The sequence below is a fragment of the Thamnophis sirtalis genome, unplaced genomic scaffold (assembly GCF_051295495.1).
Source record: "Thamnophis sirtalis isolate CommonGarterSnake01/CBP01778 unplaced genomic scaffold, rThaSir2_p1.2 scaffold_6, whole genome shotgun sequence".
NCBI classification, from domain to species: Eukaryota; Metazoa; Chordata; class Lepidosauria; order Squamata; family Natricidae; genus Thamnophis; species Thamnophis sirtalis.
In genome coordinates, this window is record NW_028261386.1 from 15,989,103 (window position 1) to 16,016,642 (window position 27,540).

The 27,540-nt window shown below is 38.7% G+C and overlaps 1 protein-coding gene and 1 long non-coding RNA gene across 2 annotated transcripts; one reads left to right on the forward strand and one right to left on the reverse strand.

Annotated features, from left to right (window-relative positions):
- Positions 1-329: 329 nt before the first annotated feature.
- YWHAG (tyrosine 3-monooxygenase/tryptophan 5-monooxygenase activation protein gamma) lies at positions 330-20,078 on the forward strand. The gene is made up of 2 exons (XM_014058658.2): positions 330-775; positions 16,688-20,078. The coding sequence occupies exons 1-2, from the start codon at positions 689-691 to the stop codon at positions 17,342-17,344; spliced, it is 744 nt and encodes a 247-aa protein (XP_013914133.1). The 5' UTR covers positions 330-688; the 3' UTR covers positions 17,345-20,078.
- LOC148044859 (uncharacterized) lies at positions 19,412-27,540 on the reverse strand. The gene is made up of 2 exons (XR_015696871.1): positions 27,474-27,540; positions 19,412-21,613 (listed from the first exon to the last, which is right to left on the reverse strand). It is a non-coding gene; the product is annotated as an uncharacterized LOC148044859 (long non-coding RNA).

Sequence of the window (27,540 nt, forward strand, 5' to 3'; positions counted from 1 at the left end):
GAATTTTAATGGGCTGCATTATTTTTTTTCTTCTTCATCTAAGAGACTGCAAAATACGAGGCACGAATATTGCCATCTGGAAAACGGATGCGTCTCATGTGAGGCAACCTTCACTCTGATCCCCTCCGCCCTCAAACTACAGCTCCCATGGTGCTTTTCATGGCTGCGTCATCTTGGAGTAGCCCCGGCCCTTGTGTGCAGTTTTGGCTCCCGTGCACAATTCTCTCGCTCTTTTTTCCTTAGCTAAGGAGGCGGGGCTCTAAAAAGGGGCGGGGGCAGGAGGAAAAAGGAGGGCCTTGGCGGGGCGAGAGGATCCCCGCGAGGCAAAGAAGCGCATGCGTATATCTCCTGGGTGCAGCCGCCACTGCTACTACAGCTGCCGCCTTCTCCGTCGCCGCTGCCGTAAGAGCAGTAGCGGCGTGAGCGTGAAGGGGGAAAGAGACGAGTTGTCTCGCGCTCTGGGAAGCAAAGCCGTTGAACAGCCTATCTCGCACGCGACCCCGCTTCGGCCGGCCGGCCGACCAACCAATCGCCTGCTCTCTGACTTCTTTTTTTTTTTTTTGGTTTTGTTTCTGTGTTTCTCTCTCTTTCCTCTTCAGTCTCTCTCTCTCTCTCTCTCTAGCCTCGGTCGGGAGCAGAACAAAAACATTTAAAGAAGCAACACCTCCCAGCCTCTGAACCCGTAAAAATGGTCGACCGCGAGCAGCTGGTGCAGAAAGCCCGGCTGGCAGAGCAAGCCGAGAGATACGACGACATGGCGGCTGCCATGAAGAACGTAAGTCGCCTTTTTCTGCCCCCCGTTTCCCGCCGTAGCGCAATAAAGGGGCCCTCCCGCTGCCTATTTCTGAAGGAAAATTATCCTTTGGGGGCTTTTGTCTGGAGATTCTTTTTTGAAGTAGGAAGGAAAATAATTTCCACTTTTCTTTCCCAACATAGATGAGGAGAAATAATTTTGAAAAAGTGGCAGTAGGTTTTCCCTCCCCCTCTTTCATTTGTGTGAGGAAATTCGGCTGAGGCTCTGATGAAATAAACGTTAAAGAAGGGGAAATAATTACAATATGCAGAAATAAAGTAACATTGTTCTTTTGCTCTTCCTTGGTCCCATTAATAACTTGGGTAGCTTTTTTTCCCTTTTTGCGGGGAAACGCTTTTTCTGATGAGGATGGGGAGAAAATGCACTCTGTTGAAAGGAAAGGGAGGCATTGATGAGAAAAGCCTTGTATTTTATCATCTGTCGTCTCCCCAAAAGGAATAGGATAAAACGATTCTTCAAAATGCTGTTAATACAATACTCTCTTCCTTCCCTCTAATTTTTCAATGTGTTTCACTTTGAAGCCCCCTCCTTATAGTGGCTGTAGAAAATGTCCTTCTCATGATGAATCATCGTTTTTGTGGAGGGCGGAGGGGGGGGATTGGCAGCTATTTGGAAGAAATGAATGATAGGGATACTATATTTAAGATTTCCTACACTCGACTTTCTATGCAGTCTTTGTGTATCTGTGTGGATATCTACACACACACACACACACACATATACACACATTCTTGTCCCATACATACATAATGTTCCCATACATAAAATACTTTGGGGCTGAGGTGCTGTAATTTCTTATCTCACTTTTAAATAATGGAAATGGCTTCAAGGAGCAAAGATTGCTTTCTTCTCTTCCTGACTGCCACGCCTAGAGAAAAAGAGCTCCTTTCTTCCTGCACGTGTCTAAAGGAGATTATTCCACCTTGGGTCAGATCTCATTATTAACATCCCCGCTGCATCTAAATGTCTTCTGGCATGCAACCTGACTTTCTCCTGTATGACTGCTTTGTGTGTCTTTATAAAGTACTTGAAATAGCGCATTACAGATACTGATTCAGTAAGGGGGAGAATCTTATTTCTTACAAACTTCCAGAGCCAATGCCCCACCCTGCTTAGTGGGAAAGAGAGAAACCATGTTCCTTTCTGTGCTGGAAAGGGAGCATACTCTTGCTGTCTCTCGGACTGAAATTTCCCATTATTTCTTGTTCCCATACAAAGAGAGGATTTTTTTTCCTAGAGGGAATACCTCTCCCAAGTATTGTCTCCTCCATGCTGAAGAAATATCTCTTCCCTTTAAGAAAAAAAATGGAGTACTTTGCCTTTACTGTTGTCATATTATGCAATATAATCTTTGGAAGTTCAAAGAAATGTGACCCTCTTTGAAATAATTAAATAGTATTTGGTTCCTCTAAGCAGGCATTTTCAAGTGCTGTTCTGAACTGAAGTTAGGGGTTATTTTTCCTTGTTGGTGTGTCACTGTCGGCATTTGCAGTGAATCTTTATATTTAATGGAGTTACATTATAATATTAGTTGTAAGGGTGGACTGATGAAATTATTCTTTTTTGCCTTATCATTGGGCCTAGTTAAAGTAGTCTTTTTCTGCATTGGGGAGGGGAGAAGGGGGGATTTTATGCTACTTATGTTTCAGTACTTTGAGGATAAGCTATACTACTGCTTGCCCCTCCCTTTGTATCACCATATTGCAGAAATATGAGTAATCCTATGTTCTGTTGAGAGGGCATACCTAGTGGCATGGATGTTCTGTCTTTTGCCCCCCCCCCCTTTTGCTCCCCCTCTCTAGTGCTTGGGCGGTGCCACTCCCTAGTAGTCTTTCCCAGTAATTCAGCTAGTATACCCACCCCCTAACTCCCACAAGCAGCCCCACCCACAATTGGAAACCAACCCATCCCTTAATCTGCTTCATGATAGACAGTGAGCTAAGATTATGATTTTGATCAGTAAAAGCAAATTCTTCTTTTGAACTGCAAATCTTTAAATACCTCCATTTTCTATTCATTACTCTTTGGGGGGGGGATTTGGATAACATAGGGAGAATTGCTAATTGAAAATTATTTTTGTACACTGATTAGTTCTTAATTTCTTTCTTAGGGTATTTTTTATCCATTACAATGCATCATTTTCTTAAGTTTCTGATGAGAGTGTTCTTTTCTTTTGTGGAATAATCTTCATATTTATATAGGCTGTCTTCAGAAGTGTTTATTTGAAGATTGGTTCAGAATTTAAGATTAATTTTAGTACTGTTAATAGATCATTGTAGAACAGAACTCTTAAATACTACAAACTGGATTTGTTTATTTCATTATTTTACAATCCAATAAATAAAAAAGAAAAATTTTATCTGATCTTGCAAACAAAGCAATCGTGGGAGGCAGTATCAAGTCATTCCAGAAGATTCTGCATTTGTCATATTGCAGAGAGGCTAGACTGGGTGGAGAGAGGGAGGGAGGGGTTGCTTTAAAGGGGAGAACAGTTCTTTATATTTGCCTTGTTAGTCAGGTCTGAGCCTTTAAGAAAAGCCAGCATGGCCTCTCACTGATGAATAGCGAATACTGATCTAGACTAGAATTGTCGCAGTCTGCCTAGGATGCTGCTCTTTATCTTATTGCACCATTTTGTCCTAACCTTGCGTTTGTCAAGGAAATAGAACTGCCACAGCTTTTTTGAGAACAGGAAGATTCAGCTAGCAATATAAATGAGATGGAGATCCATATGTAGCATAGCAGTTTTCTGTTAATTTTTGGGCAGACTATTTCTGCAATGTGGCTTGATGCCAATCATTGCATACAGAGTAATCTCACTTAGAGCAGCTGAATCTGAGTCTTCAGTCCTGGGTTTTGTAACATATGCTTTATATTTTCTGACTTGATGCCTGATTTCTCCAAAAGCTTTTCAAATTTCTTTTATATTTCCTGTGATTTTCTTAAGTATCAGCAATTTTGTATGAAGTCTATTCTGTGTAAAATAATGAAAATATAATCTTATAGCATCCCACTGTTACAGAATTTCTTCAACTGTTAGCGTCTAAATCTTTGACAGTGTCTGCTTGTTGCCCTCTATTAAGGCTAAGACAAAAGAATTGAGCTATTATACTCAGAAATGACATTACAGACCTAATAGCCATATTTCACATCATCCTATCTCATTCCAGCTGTGTGCAAGACTTATGACCTCTCACTGATTTCCCATTGTAAGGCAATGGTGTCACATAACAATAGAGGCTGCAGTGCACCCAGGTGGTGACTGTCTGCATATATAGCATTTTGTTTCAGATAATGCAGAATTGCAATTTAACTGATATCTACAACCAAATACAATGTTCTAGATTGCATCCTAAATGTGACTTGTGGTTTATCTTTTAACCTAATGAACATAGATATACCTATAGTAGAGTACAGTTGAAGACTTGCAAAAGAGAATCTTGGCAATGGAGACATGTCATTAAAATATTAAGTGTAAAAAGAAGTCTGCTGCATCAGATCAATGGTTAGCATTTAAGTTCTCATGAAGGATAGCTGGACTAAGCAGGATTTGAAGACAATAATGCATTATTCCTCTTTCAAAGCATGTGGCATTCAGAGGTATACTGATTCTAATTTTGAGATTAAATTTTACCCTAACTCTTACATGTTTAACAGTATTCCTTTTCTGATTGTTCTGTATGTAGCATGCACATAAGAACACATTGTCCTACAGAGTCTTGGGTGAACTTTGAAAGCTATTTGTAAAATAACTTGCTGAAATTAGGGGACTCCATGCAAGTAAAGTCCAACAGGATGTGCTGACAGCATCTCTGAAATGGATGCTTCAACATGGAACTTGTGGATCAACTTCATAGCTGTCATCCAACAACTTATTGTAGGATGCCTACATCAGTAACCATTATTTATAACAAAGGTGGAACCCTTTAACAATCTGTTGGAAGATAAAAGTGCTTGCCAATTCTCAGTTCATAGGAACTGCATAGTGCCTGGATTTTATTATGCAATCCCTTTGGACCCCTGATTTATCAACTTCATCTTTATTATTTTGAATTAATTCAGATTTCATAAAGAAGGACATGGTAAGTTAAATAGTATGATTTTATTTTTAGCATCTATCTTTAATTATTGGGCCTTCTGGAACTTGAAAATGGTATATCTTAAATCAACATTAAATGTTCTTAGTTAACAAAACTTAAATCACCCAATATGTGTTTACACGATTATCTTGAACATTTATGGAAAAGCTGCTAACAAATAATTTTCTGTTTCTCTTTAGAATGGGAAGTATCTTGTAAACCTTTTTGTATGTTTCTCTGTGTCTAAGGGTCCAAAACTTAATAAGAGCATTAGGGCACAGTGTGATATTACAGGTGACCTTTCATGCACTATTTACTGAAAAGGCTATCACTGTACAAAGATAGATTAGAAACCTGCCCTTTGCAACTACAGTGTTTCTGTTAACTCAGGAACCAGCACATAGTAAATGGTAAGCTCTGTTTGATTAGTATTTAGATACTGTCATAATTAGATAGTGAGATACTTTAACTGTTAATTGTTAAATTAATTTAAGGGACATGGAGGTAGCTGTTACAGAACTTGAAGATAGCAGGAGCAAGATATAATGTTGTTCTTCCATCATTTTTACCTGCCCCTAAATCCATCAGATAGTGTGTATGTATAGTTGGCTATCTACTTGGCCAGATAATGTCTCCATATGAAAAAAAGCAAATAGTGATGGACTTTGAGATTTACCTCTGAGATTGTCTATTACTGAGTTAATGCACAATAGATAATGTTAGAAGAAAGATGTAAACTCTGATGAAAATGCACATTGCAAAATCAAATGGACTTTTATATGGTTTTTAAAAGGGCATAAGATTAATTATTGAGCTCTCTTTTTAGAAGCTAAGCAAGGACACATAGCTGAGAAGGTTTGGATCTAAGGAATTATACACAATGTGTGGGTTATTCTGCTTTTTAGTGTTGCATGATACTTTGCATTTGAGTATTTTCTTAGAATAATTATATTGTGTGCTGCATGCTATTAAACCATTAATTAGTGTTAGTTGCCATAAACAGTTCTTAATCAAGGTATAATACAGTGCTGTGTATTTTTCTCAGAACTAACCTTTATTGAGCTAGGATCTTTACTTCCAATTTCAGGTAAGTATATCGGATTAAATCCTTAATTTTCTAATTGCTTCCTTGTTTGTAAAGATTATCATACTGTTTTTCCCCCCTATAGTAGGGACAGGTGTTCCATTTAGTGGGAGAAATAGCTTTAAATTATACTGTACAAGATCAGTTGAAATTGGCATTTTCAGCCAATATGATGCTGTGGCTATATAATTGTATCTAATTTATTGCTGGCACTTGGCGTAGATAATCCTGTTTGTGGTAGTCAATGGTAAATAAGATCAGATTTTTTTTCATACTTGTTCCTCTCAGGCATCTGGACCTGTGTTGCAGATGTATAGATTACCTTTCATCTTTAAGATAATAGGCCATCCACATTTCAGGTAACATGTGAAGTTAGGGAAACTCAGCTTTTGCCTACATTTATATCTTGTGACATGTAATTTTCTGCTATTTTGCCATCTAAAAATTTCAAGAGGAAGAAGAAAAGTCATCTGCTAGTATGTTAACCTAGAATTTCCAAGGTGAATAAGTTGGCTTCTCCATAATTGCTATATGCTTGCTAGAAAATGAAAGATGTCAGTGTAGAAGCTTTACACGCCCACTAGAACCTGTATGGTTTAGGGATTTTTTTAGTGGAAGAAAATATTTACTTCAATTTACACCTTTTCCTTTTTTTCCTGATGACACTGCAGCAATGTAAGAGTAGTTTTTCAGCTTATGATAAATAATGTGCAATAGGGATGTGAACAAAATGGAAACCATATCTTGTTACAAAATCTGAACAAATCATTGCTCCCTAGAAGTTATGCTCAACCATTTTAGATCAGCAGAAATAAAATAGAAAAATAACAATTTGCTTGTTTTAGACTGCAACTAAAACAATATCCCTGAATTATGGAGTAAGTAGGCAAGGCTAATATGAGTTGCCTCATCTCTTTTCCCTTCCCTGCCCATTAGTTGCCACCAAAGTCTCTGTTTCTCTGGCCTTCCCACCCTAATTTTCTTAATGTCTGTTCAGCTGCTCATCTAACTAACTTGCTGCCGTTGTTGCACACACCATCACCTGGAAAACCTCTCAGCCTTGGCTTTTTTCCATTTTGACTTCCTCCTCCACTTATACTTGTAAAAACTGAATTTTGTACAGTATCTGGAATAAAACGTTCTGTTTCATTCCATATGTAAACTAAAACATACTTGTTTCAGTTTAAGCATATGTCACCAAATCCCGCTGTTACATGCAATGGACATTTTGCACTTATGTATTGCAACAAGTCAATCTTCTCAGTTCCCCAAATGAGAATTGGTGAGACTTCATGATACTATCAAACAGACATTTATGCTCATGTGACTGGTAGTGGAATATTTATATAACATGGTTACATATTTTTTTTAAATTTATAATTCATTAATTGTTTACTGGTGCATAGTGATATAAATAATTGATAGAAGCAGCTATCAAAACAAATGGCTTTCAGAATTGGCTTGTATTCTGGGAGTGATATTTCTTCAAATTTGGCCATGTCAATTTAGGTAATGACAATCTTTTTGAACAGCTGACTGAGGCAGCTGCAGTAATATTGAATTAAGTGCAGATATCTGGAATTTGCCTAGTTATGGAGATACAGATTACTTTTCAATTAAGGCTCAGATTTGCGCTCAGCTAGTCAATTACTGGGCCAATATTCATCAGTTGCAAATATTTTAGGTCACTAAATGTGAGAACTTTGATGGGGAATATTCTCCTTTCGTCTCCATAGCAACTGTACTGCATAGGTTACAGCTTGAACCAAATATGTTGCTGCATTTCGTCTTTACCTCTTTTCTATCACAGCACATCTTTTTCTTCAGTGCTTGCTAAAGATGTGTTTTCCAGCAAATGTTCCTATGCAAACAATTCAGATTAGAATGTTCATCTCAGTATTCATCATCTATGCTAGTATTTGGGCTGCATTGCAAGATACACAAAAATTAAATTGGTCTATTAGAGTTTTGCTTTTAAAGAAACTAACCATTTTTATATGGGGAAATATATATTTTATGGAATATTGGAAATGGTGTTTTCTATTTAGAAATACTTTTAATGTATAATTTTTTACACAGTCTGAAAAGCAAATGTTAATACAATTCTAAAATCAGCAGCCTTGTTTAGAGATGAAAAATAATCCATAGAATTTTTTGGACTTTATAGAAATTTCTGGCCCACCTTTCTAGGTGCTCATGTGTTTTGATTTTTTTTAAATTCAGAAACTTTATGACTTTTTGTCTAATGGATAGATTAAAGTGAGAAAAGTGATGGTTAGTTAGTTGTTTATATTTTTACTAAAGCTGGTAAGAATTTATAAATATATGGATAATTTTTTTGTGCAACATGGTGCCCAGATTCTTTGCTAATAACTGTTTCACTTTAATAATAATGAATTCCTTAGAGCTTTTGCAAAATCCTTTTCTCTTGGAGAATTAGTTTTCTATTTCTTGTGATTTCAGTATAGCTAAAATAGATTATAAAAAGTAGCTATTTAAGCAGGGTCAAAAATGCATCTGCTTTGTCCCATGGCATTGCAGAGATGATTCTATTGGCAAAGAGAAACCATGTAGACCTTTGTATGGATTGTGCATTATTAGTATTATATTATTCTTGCATCCACCATACACTGTAAGGAATATGAGGCATCACCTCCATTATTAGAGGAATAATGTACACTATATGTTTCTGGTGAAGAAAAGATTCTGGAAAGATAATGTCATAATATTAAAAAGCCATAGCTAATTCTACCTATTAGGGGAGTAGAGATTTTGTATGAATAAAATTTGCCTTTAGCTGGTAGTGCTTGAATGATAGGAATATTGCACAGTTTGCTTCCATTGCATTGGATGGACATTCCATATTGGATGCCTTAAAAAAACTTTTCAAATTAAAGTTTTGGAAATTTTCCAATTGTATTAAAGTTGATGTTACACTGACTTCTAATATTTGAAATAATTATATCCACCTTTTAGTTAAAACTTGGGATCTTAAGGTTAATTATAAAACCTGTATTGTACAGCTAAAGATGTTATACTGTAATGATGCAACACCTAGAAATGGTTGCTGAATTTCCTATAACAAGCAAGCAGAAATGCCAGACTCCATCCCTATAATAGATGGGAAGGCACAATTGAGAATATTTGTTTTAAAAAACAATGTTTTTTCATAAATTAGATAATTGCCTACTTGTGGAATGGTTGGTTCTGACTTACCATGTTCAGAGTATATATATTTAACATAGAGCACTTGTTGATGAGTAAACAATTAGTGAAATTTCTACACTCTCTACCTTTAGGGGGAAAATTATTATTATTTGGGAAAACTTTTTTATTAGCACATTTTTTTCAAGTATCTACATTAATTTAGTACTTTTATGAAACTAAGAAATGAAAGGCTTTCTGCATAAAAAGAATGAGAATGAAAATGCTCTTCTACTTTATTAGGTCTAGGGGAGGAACATAGCTAACTGGTCAAGTATCTCGCTCCTATGTATATATTTTAAGCTACCGAGAGTCATTTACTAAGATGGGCAGCTATTGAAAATGAATGAATGAATAAACCTGCAGAATATTGAATAGGCAACTGCCTATAGAAGCAGGTCAAGATATGAAAAAGGAACAGTGGTGATGGAATAGATTAGAGAGAATTGGAGAAAGTAGAGTGTATGGAAATAACATTCAGAAAAGGGTAATTGCACAGTTTAAAATACTAGAAACCTGAATATTGCATGACAATTGGCTACATATTGGACTATAGTTCTTTAGTGTACATAAATGTACATCATTATACCCCACTTGATTGCTCTGCATAATAATAATAATAATAAATAAAGATGATTAAAAGAAAGTATTGAAGAACAGTTATGAAACTGGTTAAAAATGGAAAAAATAAGAGTTATTGCTGTATTTTAAAAAACTTATTTTTTTCTATTTGTTCAGGAAGTGATGTATGAAGAGTTCATACTGAAGAGCATGAGCTCAAATGCTTGCTGTTTAGTGGCATATTGAAATTGTATTCCAAATGAGACAAAACCCTACTTTTAAATATATAACTATTTCTGTGTTCAGGGCTCTGAGCTTCTGTATCTTACACAAGCTTCAGACACATGAATTTCATGTACATTATACCCTCATGAGTGGAAATTGGGAGAAAACAGCATATTGTGAAACTGGTAGACCAGATAGCTGTTTCTTTAATGATTGAGAAAAGACTGAGGAATTTAGTAGGCCCAATGAATTTTTCAGCTAATAGCAAATTTCTTGCCAAGCTATTGCCATTTACTTTGTTTAAATATTTTATCTTTCACATTAGTCAACATTTCATAAATCTGATAAATATTCTTGGTATCATTTTTCTGGAAAATGATAATTCACCATAAATGAACACTCAAAGCTTTCCATGAAGTCATGTAACAATCTGAAGAGATTGATAGTGAGATACTATCAAATGCCAAGTATTGTTTTGTATGGCAATAAGTTTAGATAACTAACTGACTTCATAATGGAGCCTTGCTAGATGGGGACTTGATAAATGTTGTAGAATTGGTATGTACTGTCATAATACAATGTAAGAGCCAAGACATCTCACAAAATGACTCAGCTTCCAAAATATGTATGTCAGGCTCCACTAATAGCTTGGTCCTAATGCCTGAGGGGAAAGCCAGGATTTCATGGCCTTCCAGAAGGCTAGCATGATTGATCCTATCTAAATCTCAGGGCGGAGGCTATTTCATATGGCAGGTGTAGAGATAGAAAACGTCTCAAAAACCATTCAGTTGCCTTGAATTGTGAGATGGGCAGCATATACATTTAATAAATAATATCTCCTGGCTCCTGCAAGATGGCTCTGTTTCATAGAAAGGCTCTAGAGCAGCCAGTCCTCCTATGAGATCTAGTGGGTTGGTCAGAAACTCTTGGAGAGTCCTTTATAAATGGTGTAGATTTTTAAAATGTTGCTATTCTCAGCAATGTATTGTTTAACTATTCTGTTACATTACTTCTGTTGGCTTTCAATACTTTGTGTAACCCAAATAATCCTTGACTTACAACAGTTCATTTAGTGACCAAAGTTACAACGGCACTAAAAAAGTGACATGACTGTTTTTCAAAGTTATGACTGTTGCAGCATCCCCATGATCAAAATTCAGATGCTTGGCAACTGGTTCATACTGTTTCCCAAGGTCATGTCATCACCTTTTGTGACCATCTGACAACCAAAGTCATGGGGAAGCCAGATTCACTTAACAACCAGGTTACTAATTTATTACCACAGCGATTTCACTTAACCAATGTGACAAGAAAGGTTGTAAAATGGGGCAAAATTCACTTAACAAATATCTCAATAACAGAAATTTTGGACTCAGTTATAGAGGATTACCTGTATATTTTAACATTGAAATGGAACCATTTTCTCTCAAGGGCCAGTAACCCAGATAGAAAAAATAATTGGCTGTGTTCTGTGGGAAATAAAATCATCTGAATTTGGTGATAGTGAGACTAAGGTAGAAACCACAATTCAGGGAAGATATTTTCCTGCAGGAAGAAGTTTCAAGTTTTCACTAAAACCTTAAAGAGGGAAGAGAGATTTCAATCTAGATCTCTTGTTGTCAGAGTAATTGTAATTGTAATTTAATAAATTTATATGCCGCCCAATCCCGTAGGACTCCGGGCGGCTTACAAAGTACAAGAGTAAAAATGAAAGTTAAAATATAGGGAAAGAGAAAACAGATTTAAAAGCAACACACCATACACTCAACCTAGGTGGGGCTGGACCTCGTTCATGGGGTCAACAGCCCCAGGCCTGCCGGAACAGCCAGGTTTTAGTGGCTTTTCGGAAGGCCGAGAGAGTGGGAAGGGTCCGGATCTCTGCGGGTAGATCGTTCCACAGGGCCGGAGCAGCTACAGAGAAGGCCCTCCCCCAAGGGGTCGTCAGCCGGCACCCGGAGAAGGCCCAGCCTGTGAGATCTTATCAGCCGTTGGGAGGTATGTGGCAGGAGGCGGTCTCGCAGATATCCAGGTCCTAGGAAGAATAGATACTGCAAGGTTAGAAGGGTTGCAAGATGACAATTATTGAGAGGAAGCTACTGGGCCATTGAATCTCAAATCAGCTGATCTTCAGTCCAATTGTTCCAGAATGTGTTCACAGTAGTTTGTTTATTAGTATTTATATTGTGTATGGGGATGAAGTACAAGTTCCTTTGAAACAGAATTGTAATTAACCAATACATTCAGGGGTCAACAGGTTTGGGAAGGCTGGATGTGCTAGGATAGTATGAAAATAATTTATTCGGGGATTGTTGCTTGATAAGGTCATATTTATCTGACTAAGGAAGAAAGCTTAGTAATATCATTTATAGTGAAATTACTGATCCTTAAAAGTTCCATTAAAAGTGATGACTGATCCTTAAAGGTATGCTTTGTACAAAAATAAGATATGATCTCTTCAAATGCATCATCCAGTTTATATGTGCTAACCTATGAAGACAAATTTTAGATTAAGGTAAGATTGGAATTATGAAATACATGAAATAACCGTACCAGGATTGTAACTTCAAATCTATTAATATCTAAGCCAGGGATATCAAACTGGATTTTTTCTAGGAGCAGATCAGCATTGTAGTTCTGAAGCTTCTGTGTGGCCTGTTTTTGGCCCGCAGAGTGCTGCAGAAGGCCAGGGAGGCTGAAAATGGACCGCAGGGGGCCACATAGAGCCCACTTTGTCTGGCAGAGGCACCACAGACCGGTCCTTTGATATTTCCGGGCTGGATTTAAACCAGATCTAGACCCCGGGCCTTGAGTTTGATATCCCTAGTCTAAGCCATTTTTCTAGAACTTAAAAAGAAATAGAGCAGGGAATGGAATTTAAATAAATTTAGCAGTGATTTGTATAGCTGTACATCACTGATTTATATTAGTTGTATTTTGGAATGAAATAATTTCCTATTTTTAAACCATTTCTTTGCCCCAGTCATGCTAATTACAATAGCAATTCTGCAGATTGAAAACTTAGTATTAAGAAGCAAGCCAGTCTTTATACAATTTCCCACCTGAAAGGTCTCAAATACACATTCTTATATGTGTGTGTGTGGGGGGGGGAACGGCCCATATTTTGCTAATTTTCTGCCCTCCCCAGCACCCAGGAGCTCTCTGAAAACCTCCATAAGGTTATGCACCGCCATTTTGGTGAAGGGGCGGGGCTTCGGGAGGCAAAAAAAATGTATTTGGTATATAAGACTCACTCTGCATTCCTCACAAAAATGGCCAGTTCCCCCCCCCCCAAAGGCATGAATAGCCTTTAGGGGGCTTGCAGAGTGCTCGTGGGGGGGGACAACTGAACAAAACATGGCCCTTTTTTGCTCATTTCTGCCCTCCCCAGCTCCCAGGAGCTCTCTCAAAGCTTCCTAGAGGCTCTGCACAGCCATTTTGGTGAAGGGAGAGAGGTTTCGGGAGGCAAAAAATGCTGTATTCAGTGATAAGATGCACCCAGATTTTCAGCCTATTTTTTGAGGGAAAAAGGTGTGTCTTATACTCTGAAAGATACGGTATATGTTAAGTTGTATGTTAGTTTAGTAATTTCTAGCACTTAATAGCAATAGTTGGGATGAATGTAATGTGGCAATACTTGCAGGTTTGTTTTTACAAATAGAATACTAGTATCTATAATAATTGATTTACAACCTTAAATAAATGGTAATTGTGTACCTATTGATCATATTGGCTAAGGCTGATACATTTCAAAACATTTGGAGCTTTCTGGGAAAAGACTGATCTAGAGCAAAGTTAAGGTTATATAGATTTATAAGATTATAAATATAGAGTTTATGTCATATTTTTCATCACAGAACTTTGCACAAACTTACCAATATATTATGCTTCATTCGTGTTTTACCTAATTTACTAACATTCTGCAGGTAAGTAACACTAGTTGAGGATACTGGTTGTTTCTTTTTTAAACAAAGGAACAGATCTTGTTTGTGGGTAAGCTTATCACTTGTAATATATACAATATTATAGGTCAGTGATGGCAAACCTTTTTCTTACGGCATGCCAAAATCGTGCATATGTGCCCACTCAATCTCCCCGCCCTACTGCGCATGCATGTGTGACACTCCACCCCCCCGCCCATGCGCACGTGACCCCTCCCCAGGCTCTGGAGCCTTTCTGGGAGCCTGGGTGGGGAGGGCAGAAACAGCCTGGGGAGGGTGAAAACGGCCTGTGCCGGAGCTGACGGCTGGCATGCCACCAAATATGGCTCTGTGTACCACATGTGGCATGTGTGCCATAGGTTCGCTATCACGGTTATTGGTGTATAACTGCAGCAGCTGCCTCAGGAGTGCTTCTCTGCTAGGAGATGTTTCAGGACTGCTTTGGTCTTTTGTATGTTTCAGAATATCAGCAGTCTGTGGATCTGTCATAAATTAGAAGAATCACTTACTATACTCTACAACGCTGTCCATCTAACTTCTCAGCAGATACCAGACCTTAGGAAAATTGTTAAGAGACAGTGTCTTCTTTTAAAGAATGATTAAATGTAGCTAAAATAAGCCTGCCAAGCTTTAAATAGCTTTCTAGAATATTTTATAAATCAAAATTAAAAAAAAAAATATTCTGTGTCCTAAAATAGAAAAATGCTGTGTAGGTTGAAGAGTGGCATTCTTAAATATGATACCCATATGCCTTGCTGTCACTAAAATCCCATCCCTTTGGAACGAGCTCCCCATGGAGATCCGGACCCTCGCCACCCTTCAGGCCTTCCGGACAGCCGTTAAGGCCTGGCTGTCCCAGCAAGCCTGGGGTTGAGTCCCCCCCCCCTCGAATTTGCTGTCCTTGCTGTGCTTTTTTAAATTGTTGTATCACTGTCCTGTTTGTCTTACTTTCTGTATTTGTTTTCCCCTTCCACTGGTTTTTGTTCAGCCGCCCTGAGTCCCTTCGGGGAATAGGGCGGCTTACAAATCGAATAAATACCAAATATCTTGATGCTCTTGCTGAGGACTGCTACATGCCTGCTTTTGCTGAGTCTGTCCTTCATTTGAAAAAGTATATGCAACTTTGGAATTCTGGTACCAAGTTAATAGATGTTGCTGATTAAATACTTCCTCCATCAGCAATCTGAAATTATTTAATGTATTAGAAAACAATAGCACTATTTGTGCAGATAGTTTCTTTTCTTAGTTTGGTGTATTTCTGTAAGAGGTATAACCAAGGTTTATTTTTTTATAATTGCCAGTGTGCCAAATACAGATATTCTCACTTGGTTAGCTTTGGTAGATGTTGAGTTCCTGTATTGGCAAGATACAGGCATTTTTGTGGTAATTCTGACACCATTGCTTAGGACTGCAAACGACTAACTTTGGGTACTTGCTTGCCAAAATTAAGCATAGTGGTCATGCTAAATTTAGCATAAAATGTCATTAGAGCATACAAGAAGATTTTGACTTCCAGGATCAGATTCTTTTTTTAGGAATACTTTCCAAGTCTTGTAGACCATGAAAAGTAACATGAAAATCAGGGGACTAAGGACCTCAATAGCATTCTGAGTTTCAAATTTCTCAATTTGTCTTATCTGTATAGTACATTTGTATCTCTCATTAGCATATTATTTTCAATCTTGCTGCCTAGCTTGCTTCCTCTATGTACTTTTTTCCTGATCACTCTGACTTTCATTTCAGGCTTGACTTCTACACTTCTGTGATTTTAGTTTATTTTTAAAGAACCCCCTTTTAAAATAGCGTTCATCAAATCTTTATAACCTAATAAATCTTTATAATCTAATTTTGGAATTACCTTTCTTTATTGCCAAAAAAATGTAAAACAAAATTTGCTTCGAGTGGTGATGTTCCTAGTAGTAGTCCTCGAGTACCACTGTAATGGGATCTGCTTATCACAGTTGTAATTTATTATGATAATGTGTGTTGGTCACATGACTGACTCCATTTCATGATAGTTTTTGTGACTGGTGTTAAATCTATGATTGTTAACGGCTATAGTCATTAAGTGAACCAATGGTTTGCTATGACAATAGTACTAAGACTTATATACCATTTCATAGGGCTTTATAGTCCTTTGTAAGCTGTTTACGGAGTCAGCATATTGCCCCCAACAATTTAGGTCCTCATTTTACCCACCTAGAAAGGATGGAAGGCTGAGTCAACCTTGAGCTAGTCAGGATCGAATTCCTGATAGTATATAGAGTTAGCCTACAGTGCTGCATTTTAACCACTGCACCACCATGGCACCATTTGCTGTGAGAGAGTTTTGCTGAAAAATGGAAGTAAATGTCAGTTTTTTATTAAAAGTTCATAAAACACAGGTAATAATGGGATGATGCAAATGGCAGGGGAGGGCATTGTAACTTTGAATTTGGGACATAAATACACCCCCCCCCCAAGGTGGAACTTGAATGGACTGGTTGTAAGTCCAGGACTAACTGTATTAACTTTAATTACTGCTAGTAACTTTCTTTGGTCTGGACCATACTTCTTAACGTTCATAACTCATACTGCCCAATTTTTGCATGACATATTATTTTAAGTCAGTAATGGTGTGAAAATGTCATGGTGTTGTATTTAAATAAACGTCATGAAGTTGTATTTAAGTAGTGGGTTGGTGAGAAAGATTTCACTAAATTCAATTTAAAAGTGGCATGGTTTTGAGTGAAAAAGCAGAACTATTAATTAAATATATTTTGTCATACTTTGTCTCATACAGGTGACAGAGCTGAATGAGCCACTCTCTAATGAAGAAAGAAACCTCTTATCTGTCGCTTACAAGAATGTAGTTGGGGCCCGACGCTCCTCTTGGCGAGTAATTAGTAGCATTGAGCAGAAGACCTCTGCTGATGGCAATGAGAAGAAAATTGAGATGGTACGGGCTTATCGTGAGAAGATTGAGAAGGAATTGGAAGCTGTGTGCCAGGATGTACTCAGTCTCCTAGACAACTACCTGATCAAGAACTGCAGCGAGACCCAATATGAGAGCAAAGTCTTCTACTTGAAGATGAAAGGGGACTATTATCGCTATCTTGCTGAGGTGGCCACAGGGGAGAAGAGAGCAACTGTGGTGGAATCCTCTGAGAAGGCATACAACGAAGCTCATGAGATTAGCAAGGAACACATGCAGCCAACTCATCCCATCCGACTTGGCCTGGCCCTTAACTACTCTGTTTTCTACTATGAGATCCAGAATGCCCCTGAACAGGCATGCCACCTGGCCAAGACGGCTTTTGATGATGCTATTGCTGAGCTGGACACCCTCAACGAGGATTCCTACAAGGACTCAACGCTCATCATGCAGCTGCTCCGTGATAACCTAACACTCTGGACAAGCGACCAGCAAGATGATGACGGTGGTGAAGGCAACAACTAGAACCTTTGGATGGACTGGCAGCCGCACGCCGATGCTACTACTGCAGTCTTTATTTTTTTTCCCACAAGTGAAAAGTGGGGGGGAGGGGGTCAGGGGTGGGGTAGGGGAAAAAAGGAGGTGTGATCTTCCAGGGAGGCTCCCCGCAACCTGTCTCTGGGACACTTTTGCCAAAACACCACTAGTGGAAAATCAGGCTGGCTGTGGTGGTATGGAGTAGAATAGCAGCCTCACAATGGCATATGGACTGTTCAGTTGATTATTAATTCAAGGGGAGCTGTCTTTTAAGTTATCTTAATTGCTAGGCATACATGAAGTTAATGATGACTAACGTGAATGGAATGGCCCTCTCTCTTTTTTTCCCTTGGTTTGATTTCTTTTTTTGTTTGTTTGAGAAGCTGTTCTGTGGTTCCAGTAAGGTTTCCCAGTCATTCTCTTCTCAATGAAATGTCACACTATGTTAAGATGAAGTTTTTGTCTTGTCACTATTGTCCACCTCAAATTTTGTAAGATTTGAGTTCCCATTTATTATGGCATAATTTTAAAAAGATCCCAAGATTCTAAGATCATAAGCACTGGAATTGAGACACTGAAGGTTGCCTGCAGTATTAACATTACATTACAGTTTACAGTATTTCTACACAACAGCCATATTTTACACCAAGCTTTTTGAGTTTAAATTTGCTTCTTTCTGGCTTAATGTTCTGTAGCTTGCGTTTGAGAATCAGTTTTCCAGATGTCTGAATACTACATGAAAATGATCCATCTTGTTTTGATTTCTTTGCCACATTTTAATAGATGCTTGACTATATGAAGTACAAGAATTCACAGCAAAGGATTCAGAACTTAAATTGGACAAGATAAGTTCTTAAAACATAATGCCATTTGACAATTGTTAATTCAGACCTGTATTTTTCTCATCCAGTTTCTGGAATTTTCCAAGGCCATTTCTTCTTTTTCAAAGGAGGAAAGGTGTTATAGTCCATCCTCAGGGATCCTGCTGCCAGTTTGCTTATAATCTTATGTTTCTTCTAGTATAATTAACAGATTTTCAGCAGATCTCCCTCTGCCTTTTCCCCCCATGCCTCTGACCTTTCCTTTGTTGCCCATATTGAAGGCAGGGCCTTTCTGTATTGCAAGCCTGTGATTATAAGTGAATCTATCAAGGTAGAAACATTCACAAAGAAAAGTATCTGATGCCAGTGTCCTATTTAACTAATAACAAGATTTAACAAGATCTTGGCCTATTTCAAACATGTACAGAAAATTCTGTTCATTTGTGATACCTAATATGCTTGGAAGTGGGGGGAAACTACAGCTGATCATGATTTTTTTGTCATCCACCTTTGGAAATAAATCATAGTGATTGGAAAATCATTGCTTTTTTCCTTCATAAATTACAGGGTTTTTATTTTAAATATAGCTTTTGTTAATCAAAAGCACCTTAGAAGGAAACAGGGCTCTAATGACTCCCATTGTATAAATAGATTTATTTCCCTCATTGGAAAAGGAATGGTGATCTAGACCTTTTTCCTGTTTAATTTGCTACAAAGCACTTGGACAGTAGGGTGAGTCTTCTTGACGGTCTGCAATTCCAAAGAAAGTAAAAGTTTAAGATGGGTTGATATTGCAAAAATCTGGCAAATCAGCATCAATGCATCCAGTGCAGATACATTTCTTTAAAAAAACCAAACATAAATTGTATTTTGTTGCTGTGTGGTAAGATAACATTCAGTGACTTTCCCTTCAGGGCCACTTCAGTAAAGTGCCACGCCAGTAGCCTGTTTTGTGCATCCCATTGGCTCTACCAAGGAGGAGAGGCTTGCAACTTGAGTGACTGAGTGAAATATTGTGGACTGGAAGAACATTTTAAGGCTTCTCTTTAATTTGCAGTCATGTGTGAGCAGTGCGTATCCCTGGCTTTGATTTGGAAGTGATTTACTGGAATTACAAAACCTTTTTTGATTTTTTTCCAGCTTCTAGCTCTGGCTGCTTTAGGAAAACTTTATGCAGGGGAAAAAGATCGCACAAGAGGGCTAAATATGGAGTGGGGGGCAGGGGGTTGGGGGATGCGAGCAGCTTGAATGGTTTCTTTCAATTTTTTGTTAAAGAAATGCACTTGCCTATGATAACTGTTTCTCCAGTGAAATGAATAACTGCTCCATTATTCTATTGATACAATATTGTGCATGCTGGTGTTGTATTTCTATAAAGTAGCTTGAAATTTATTAACTTATACTGTAGATGTTATGTATTCCTATGACAATAGTCTTCAACAATTTTTTAAATTTTTTTAATTTATTTTATTTTTCCTTTTTCGGGGATAAAGTTTGCTCTACCAAATAGTGATCGTAACAAAACTGATCTGTTATGGATGTTGCTATAGTGACATGCAATTATATATGATTTTTTTTTAAAAAGGAAAGCAAAGAAAACACCAGTGTTAGCTTAATCTTAATGTCTGGTGTTTGTCATGGTGAAATTATAACTATTACAGTGTAGGAGAAAAATGACTATGTTCTTTGAATGAGCCTTTGTTTGTGCTTTTCTGTCATGTTATGCAGTGAACTCTTTTTAAGGTCTAATCAGTGATTATTTTTCCAACTCCGTGTTTCTGTAAGGAATTATTTCACACACGGACCATTCTTAGCAGTTTTCCTCAGTGATGGAATATCATGAATGTGAGTCATTATGTAGCCGTCGTACATTGAGCAAATAAACTTACAGATCTGATGTCCATGCTACTCCACTATGGTCTTGTGTTGGACTCTGCTTTATTCTTGGTAGCTATGAGCAAGGGGGTTGGGGAATGTGCCTGGCTGCCATTGTGTCCTCTGGTGCAAGTTTTGCTAATGCTGGCATCCTGGAGTTCTGGCTGAAATACTTCAGGAAAGGGGAGAAGGAGTGTTATATGAAGATGATGACTAACAATTTCTGTAGTTAATGCCATTCCCCAAGGGTTTGGGAGGGGATTGGTTATGGAACCCTACTTAGGGATAATTCGTACCACGTCTGTTTTCTCACGAGGTTGTACAGCCTTATTCCACTGACATTCTCTCAAGGAAAACTTGGAAGGGGAAACTTAAAACAAAAAGGGTTTTAGTAAGGTTTAAAAGCATTTCAATCGGTGCATGATGCACACTTGGTATGTGTAAGCATGTTATAGTTCATCATCAGTTGCCTCTTTCTCCCTTTCTGAAGCCTTGTGAAATTTCAGCTCTTGCCAGAAGGCTAGATGAAAAATGCAGTTTGGCAAATAGGAGTCTCATTTTGATTCACTGTTAACTGCCATTTAAATTTACAAGACAAAGAGACCCTAGGAAAATTAACAGATGACTCTAATCTCTTGTTACTTAGATATATTGTCTCTAATCCTAAGAATTCTCAACACACAAGGCGGTGACTGGGAATTGTAGTCTTAACATCTTGAAAACATCAGTTTGAAGAAGTTGGTACAGTTATTTTTGTCACATGTTGTGAACCTTGCATTGCTTCTTCTACGATGATCACCAAGAGCCCAGCTCATAACTCAACTTTTTAATTGTGGCTGAAGATTTTATATTCTTGACTCCTGCCTGAATTCAGTGGTCAGTAACCCCCATGCCTTCCAGACCCTACCATCATGGCCTGTCTATTATGCATAAACGTATTGAGAGCTTAGGCCTGTTTGACGTAAAGTTGTAAGAGATTAACATTATTTTTAGATATTTACTGAATCCCATGCTTTTCTGAAGTATTTTTTGAGTTGAATTGTAGGGAGTAGTATCTCCTTAAACTGTTTTCCTTGTAACGTTGTAAATTTCCCCACTGACTTTAGCTTTCAGCTTTTGGGGTGAAAAACAAAAATGCTTTTTTCTTGTACTGTGTTCTCTGATGTTGGCTTAGGGTTTTATATAAAAAAAGAAATTTAATCGTTTCTTGCATAATCGGCATAGAGCTCCATCTGAGTGGAAATGGATAGTAGACCAAAGTACCAGATGAGCACACCTAAAATTGTGCATAATTGGTCTCCATTCATTCTTCTGATGTGCTAGCAAAATCTATGAAGTCATGGAAGATGGTAGCATTTAGGTCACCTTAATTGGTCTGTAAATGGCTAAAGAGGGTGAGTTGTGGTTGGTACTTGGGTGAGAGACCACAAGGAAATTCCCAGATTAAATTGGCAGTTTATAGTGCTTAAAGGCACAGGACTAGAGTAGGAGATAGTGAGTTCTAATTCTGCCTTGGTATGGAGGAGCCAGCTGGATCATTTTGGACCAGTCTGTTTCAGTCCTAGGAAGAAAGCAAAGGCAAACCACATTGCAAGGAGATGAAGGACTTTCCCAGGTAGATCCAAGACTGCCTTGAAGGCACAGGATAAATCTGTAAGTAAACAAACTATAAGATAATGAAAAACCACTTGTTGCCAAGCAATCAATAGAGACACCTACATAGTCAGAAGAAGTTAAGCCAAGGAACTTCCTTCAACCAATGATTAGCTTGTGTTGAATGATTCTACATTCTATTTCTACCATTATTGCTTGCTCTGTATCAAGCTCAAAGAATGAAAATCTGATTTTTCTATACTACACACACCAACCTCTGCCATCCCAAAACTGGGAGGTGTCAGAATGTCCCTTGCGCTTTATCCTTTCCAAGATTATAATTCTGTAGTGACTCTTCTAAAACATGGATGATGCAGGGGTGGAAATATGGGAGTAACTTAAAAGGATTTCAGAATAACAGAGCTTTCAAGTTTGTAGGAACATAACACCTGGATGATTAAAATTCTTGGAAAAATTGGGAAGAGTGAAAGTAGGTTACAACTTTAAAAAATGCTAAGCAGTTTTCAAACATGTAAATTGGTTCCTATCAGACACAGCTGTTATTAAATTGTAGGAGGGATTTGCTAGGAAGAAGCCAGCCAGCAAGCAAAGGTTGGATTCTGCTTTCTAGGAGTGAAAAAACTTGGTTAAATTCAAAACTAGGCATGTATCTAACTACTGTAGGTTAAAAAGTTAAGAGCTAAAATCAGACTGATCTGGTCACGGATGGGCATGAAACCTCAGTCCAGATGACTGTATTTCTAGTGTAAAGTGACTTTAACTGTCCCTCTTTCCTTATGATTTAAATGCAGAGAAGGTGCCTCTTAAAAGTATCCTCTCAATCAAAGTGACCCATCTCTTGTGCCCTGCTTTTGGAAAGAGAGTTATGTGATTGGGGAAGACAGGTCATCAGAATTTGTGAAGGTACTTCACAAAATTTCTGTATTTCTGCTTTTGGTTTGGAAGAGGTTTGGGAATTGTAATGGAATGTGGGAGGCAAGATTCTAAAGCATCCATTTTGATTCTGAAGCCTGGTTTTTGGAGGGAGGCTTTAAGCATGTGATGAATCTTGGAACCATCTGAAAAACTTAAAATGCCAATGTTAAAATCCCATAGAGCCAAGAACAAACTAAAATGCTCTTTTTACGACCCAGTAAACCAGGAAGCCCCAATCCCTGGGCTGTGGCTCACTACTGGGCTGTGACATATTTGGAATTGGGCCACATGAGTAGCTGGCTGGAGTGTGTGCACTCACAGCTCAACTGGCATGAGCAGCAGGCCAGCAGACACTCGTGCTCCAGCCTGCCACATGCAAGTTGACTTGCACACATGTATGCCAGTCCACCACACAGTCTAATTCCCCTCTCCCTCCCCAGGCTGTCAAGCCTCAAAGGTTGGGGACCGCTGCTATAAACCCTTAATTCGTGGTAGAGTTGGGGCAACTGGATGGAAGTGAACATTTACTAGCCAGATCCTTTTCCTGATGCCTTGCGGAGTTCACAGCAGATATTTTTCTCTTTGCACCTTAGGAGAGAGATATCTGCTGTTCCTAGGATTGAACTCTCAACCTTCTGAATGGGAAGTGAGCCAAAATGTTTGATGTCACTCCCAGTAGACTCTGGACTCTGCAAATGAGGTCTGGTGGTTCATGACATCAACCTTGCTGTAAGTACAACAGAGAGGGCAAAGGCTAATAGAGCATGAAGTTATCTGCTTGTCATCATGTGATTTAGAAGGCTTGATCTACGTGTTTTTAGGAATATAATAATCCCAAAAGTGAGAACTATGGAGTCCCCTTTGGGGAGAGATGGGCAGCTGTGGAACTTTGATTAATAAGTAAATATAATTCATGCAGGCAATCTCAACCTGGCATTTATTTCAAGTTCTATGCTGCGCAGGTAGTCTTTGACTTATATACTAATTGCTTAGCAACTGTTGAAATTACAACAAAATTCCCAAAATGAGTTTATGACCTGGTTTCGAAGTTCTGGCTTTATCCTTCCTGTCATGTGATCACATTTTGGGTGCTTGCCAACTGGCTCACAAATATGGCCATTTACTTCTGTTTTCCTGTGGAAGGGTTGCCAGAAATGGGCCAAAAAGGTTGGAAACAGGCAAAAATGTCTTGCAAATTATGGTCATGTGACTGGGCAACACTGCAATTATTGTTCAGGTGAGCTGGTTGCCAAGTGTCCAAAATGGTCTGGTGTAGTCATCTGAAATCTGGAACAGGTCATAAGTAGCTATTGGGGGGAGAAATGCATTGTAATTTCAAACCAGTTGTTAAGTGGAGACTACCTGTACACCAAACTGACACTCAGTTTGCAATAGAGTTGTAAACAGTTGCAAAGGGGAAATCTCTTCCTCTACCATGAGCCATGAAATGCAAAGCAAAAGTTTTAACCTTCTGCCCAGCATCCTTTTATGTATCCAATGGTATCTGCTGTCAGGCTTAAACATTTCCAGGTTTCTCTGTCTCACTTCATAGAACTTAGTGTCTCATTCTGAAACCATCTCCATTGCCCTTCTGTTCTGACCTAGGCTTTCCCAGCAGCACGAAGCAAAGTCCTGGTCCCGATAAACCGCTTTTATTTAATTTACAGTGAATTCCTCTCCAGCAAAGTCTGGGCCCACAGTCTTTCAAGATACTTCACAATATATCAGGCTTGGAGAGTGTCCAGCTGATATCTTTCGCCGCAATACTGGGCAAGAATGAAGGAATGAACTAATAAGAGTAAGGTTAATAAGAGTAAGGTTCTACATTTAGGCAACAAAAACGAAATGCACAGGTACAGTATAGGTGGTACCTTGCTCAATAGTAGTAACTGTGAGAGGGATCTTGGAATCCTAGTGGACAACCATTTAAATATGAGCCAGCAGTGTGCAGCAGCTGCCAAAAAAGCCAACACAGTTCTAGGCTTCATAAACAGAGGGATAGAATCAAGATCGCGTGAAGTGTTAATACCACTTTATAATGCCTTGGTAAGGCCACACTTGGAATACTGCGTTCAGTTTTGGTCACCGAGATGTAGAAAAGATGTAGAGACTCTAGAAAAAGTGCAGAGAAGAGCAACAGATGATTAGGGGACTGGAGATTAAAACATGAAAAACGGTTGCAGGAACTGGATATGTCTAGTTTAATAGAAAGAAGGACTAGGGGAGGACATGATAGCAGTGTTCCAATATCTCAGGGGTTGCCACAAAGAAGAGGGAGTCAAACTATTTTCCAAGGCACCTGAGGGTAGAACAAGAAGCATTGGGTAGAAACTAATCAAGGAGAGAAGCAACTTAGAACTGAGGAGAAATATCCTGACAGAACAATTAACAGCTTGCCTCCAGAAGTTGTGAATGTCCCAACACCGGAAGTCTTTAAGAAGATGTTGGATAGCCATTTGTCTGAAGTGGTATAGGGTTTCCTGCCTAGGCAGGGGGTTGGACTAGAAGACCTCCAAGGTCCCTTCCAACTCTGCTATTGTATTGTATTATATTGTAATTGTCTCCTGCAAACACCCCTCCCCTTTCGCTCCTCTTTTATTCCCTATGGGAGGGGCCATTCACCGTCCACCTGTGGCCTTACTCCCAAGTCAACCCTTGTTCCTTAGCTGTTCCCTTTGTCTGGTAACTCTTCATGTACACCCTGGGAACAGGCTCCAGCTGTTCATCTGCCTCACTGATGTCTGACTCCAAGGGTAGCTGATAACTATCAGACGGCCCTGGCCCCATCTCTGCTTTTGATGCAGAACACTCATCAGAGCCTTCCCCAGACTCCGGGACTGGCCCATGTTCCTCCCTAACCTAACTGTCCGAATCTGCTGCTAGCTCTGCTGGCCGCTGATGGGCCACAACACTCTGAATGTTCATATGTGATACTCAGGTTCTGTCCTATGTTGGCATTAATCTGATATCTGTAAAAAAAATTACCACAGTGGTACCTTGGTACTCATGGTTAATTGGTTCCGGGATGAGCAATGGGTACCAAAAATGATAAGTATGCACACATTTTTCCTATAAGGAATAATGTGAATCACGAGACAGCCAACATCAACAAGTTCTAGATTGTACGTTGAGCATCAAACAAATTTACCAGGGCAAAATGTTCATGTCAAAATTCATTGGTACTGTATTTGAATTTAAATATCTGGTTCTGGTGTTTTCTTCCAAGTTATCACCTTACTTTCTAAATCAGGGGTCTTCAACCTTGGCAACTTTAAGACTGGTGGGCTGCAACTCCCAGAATTCCTCAGCCAGCATGCTCTGGTTGAGGAATTCTGTGAGTTGAAGTCCACAAATCTTAAAGTTGCCAAGGTTGGAGAACCCTATTCTAAATGACATGTATTCTAAATTTGTCCTAAAATAGTAGGCATATCCTACACTTGTAACAGACTCTGCTTTCTTGCTCTGGAAGAATTCAGATTAAAGCATCCCAGAGATGACTGCCTAGTATCCTCAAACATACCCAGAAAGGGAATGTGACTAATTAGCTCCACTGCTGAACTGAACTTATTTTAAAGAGAATTTTCCCCCTTTACATTCAACTGGAATCTCCCTTGCTATTGCTTAAATTCATTCTTCCACGTCTGGTATTCAGACTATAGGAAAACAGGGCTTGCTTTCAGCTATTTGAAGGTAGCTAGACGTTTATCTTAAGGCGAGAATCCCAGCCCTTATCTTAGCACAGAGTTTATCAAACTTGCAACTTCTTAAAGATGTATGGACTCCCAGAATTCCCCAGCCAGCATGACATTCTATATCTCTGGGTGTTACTTTATCTGTGATAGTAACAATATATGATACCCAGCTCAATTAAGATTTAATGGACTACGTTGACTGAATTCAGGCAATTGTGTTTATTCAGAAAATCACAGCTCTTATTAAACCATAAGCCTTACCCTCATATTGTTAAGGTAGTTTGCAAAAAACAACTGTGCTGCAATGCCAAAGGGCTTTCTGGAGTCCTGCAGGCATTCACTACCCTCACCCCCCCTCTTCCTCCTTTGTTCAGGTAGATGAAGTTTCCATTGCATATTCTCATCACAGGTGCCACCTTCAGGTCGCTGCTGGTATTGCATCCAAGAAGGCACCTTCCAACTTTTCTCAACTTTCCCTCTCCTATGCAAACTTCACCACTGGCTGTTAAAAGAACAAAGCACTTGTGCCTTTCCTGCTTTGCACAGGGACTGAAATTAATTCAAACAACCCTAGAACTACAAGTGGAGCTTGCGGGGACTTTTGGAATTTATTACAAATATTTTTTGCAAATGTCCAGAAAAACCCACTTCAATTAAAATCTAGATCTTTGAAAAGTTAGTGAAGAATAACATTTAAAATAAAAATACAATTCCAAATGGCTCTCAAAAGGACGTGTAGCTGAAACCTGCCTCAGCATCAGAGTAAGCTTCAAGGTTAGTATGGAAAGATGTTCTCTCAGCTAAGCTTGGAGAGAAGCTGGGTAGGACTTTAAAGAGAACATTCAGTACCTTGAATTTTACTTCAAAATGAACTGACGACCATGTAATGTTTTATTCTCATGAATGTATTTGCTGCCTCAGTCACAGACCAAGGGAAGCAAACCACAATGGGAATGAAAGCGTAATACCATTTGATCATATAAGGCCTGTATAAAATCAGTTAGATTGAAATTCTACCACAAGATCTTAGCTCCAGTGTGGAGTTCTGCACAAATTAGTATTTCTAGAACAACATTATTAATGCATACTCTGCAGTTTTGAAGTCATAATCTTGCGGTTGACATCTCAGCCAAAGCTGATAATATGCATTCCTGATTATTGCCTTAATCTGGAAAATAGAAATAATCCAAAACTGCTTACCTGTTTCTTCTGCGAGATTCTCATCTTATTGTGCCTGGTACATCTATCTCTGTCTGGAATTAGGTCC

What these genes read in the sequence shown, in the direction of transcription:
- YWHAG (XM_014058658.2), top strand. Translation starts at nt 689, where the DNA reads ATGGTCGACCGCGAGCAGCTGGTGCAGAAAGCCCGGCTGGCAGAGCAA. An exon ending in TGGCGGCTGCCATGAAGAAC is followed by an intron (nt 776 to 16,687) that starts GTAAGTCGCCTT and finishes TGTCTCATACAG; the next exon opens with GTGACAGAGCTGAATGAGCC.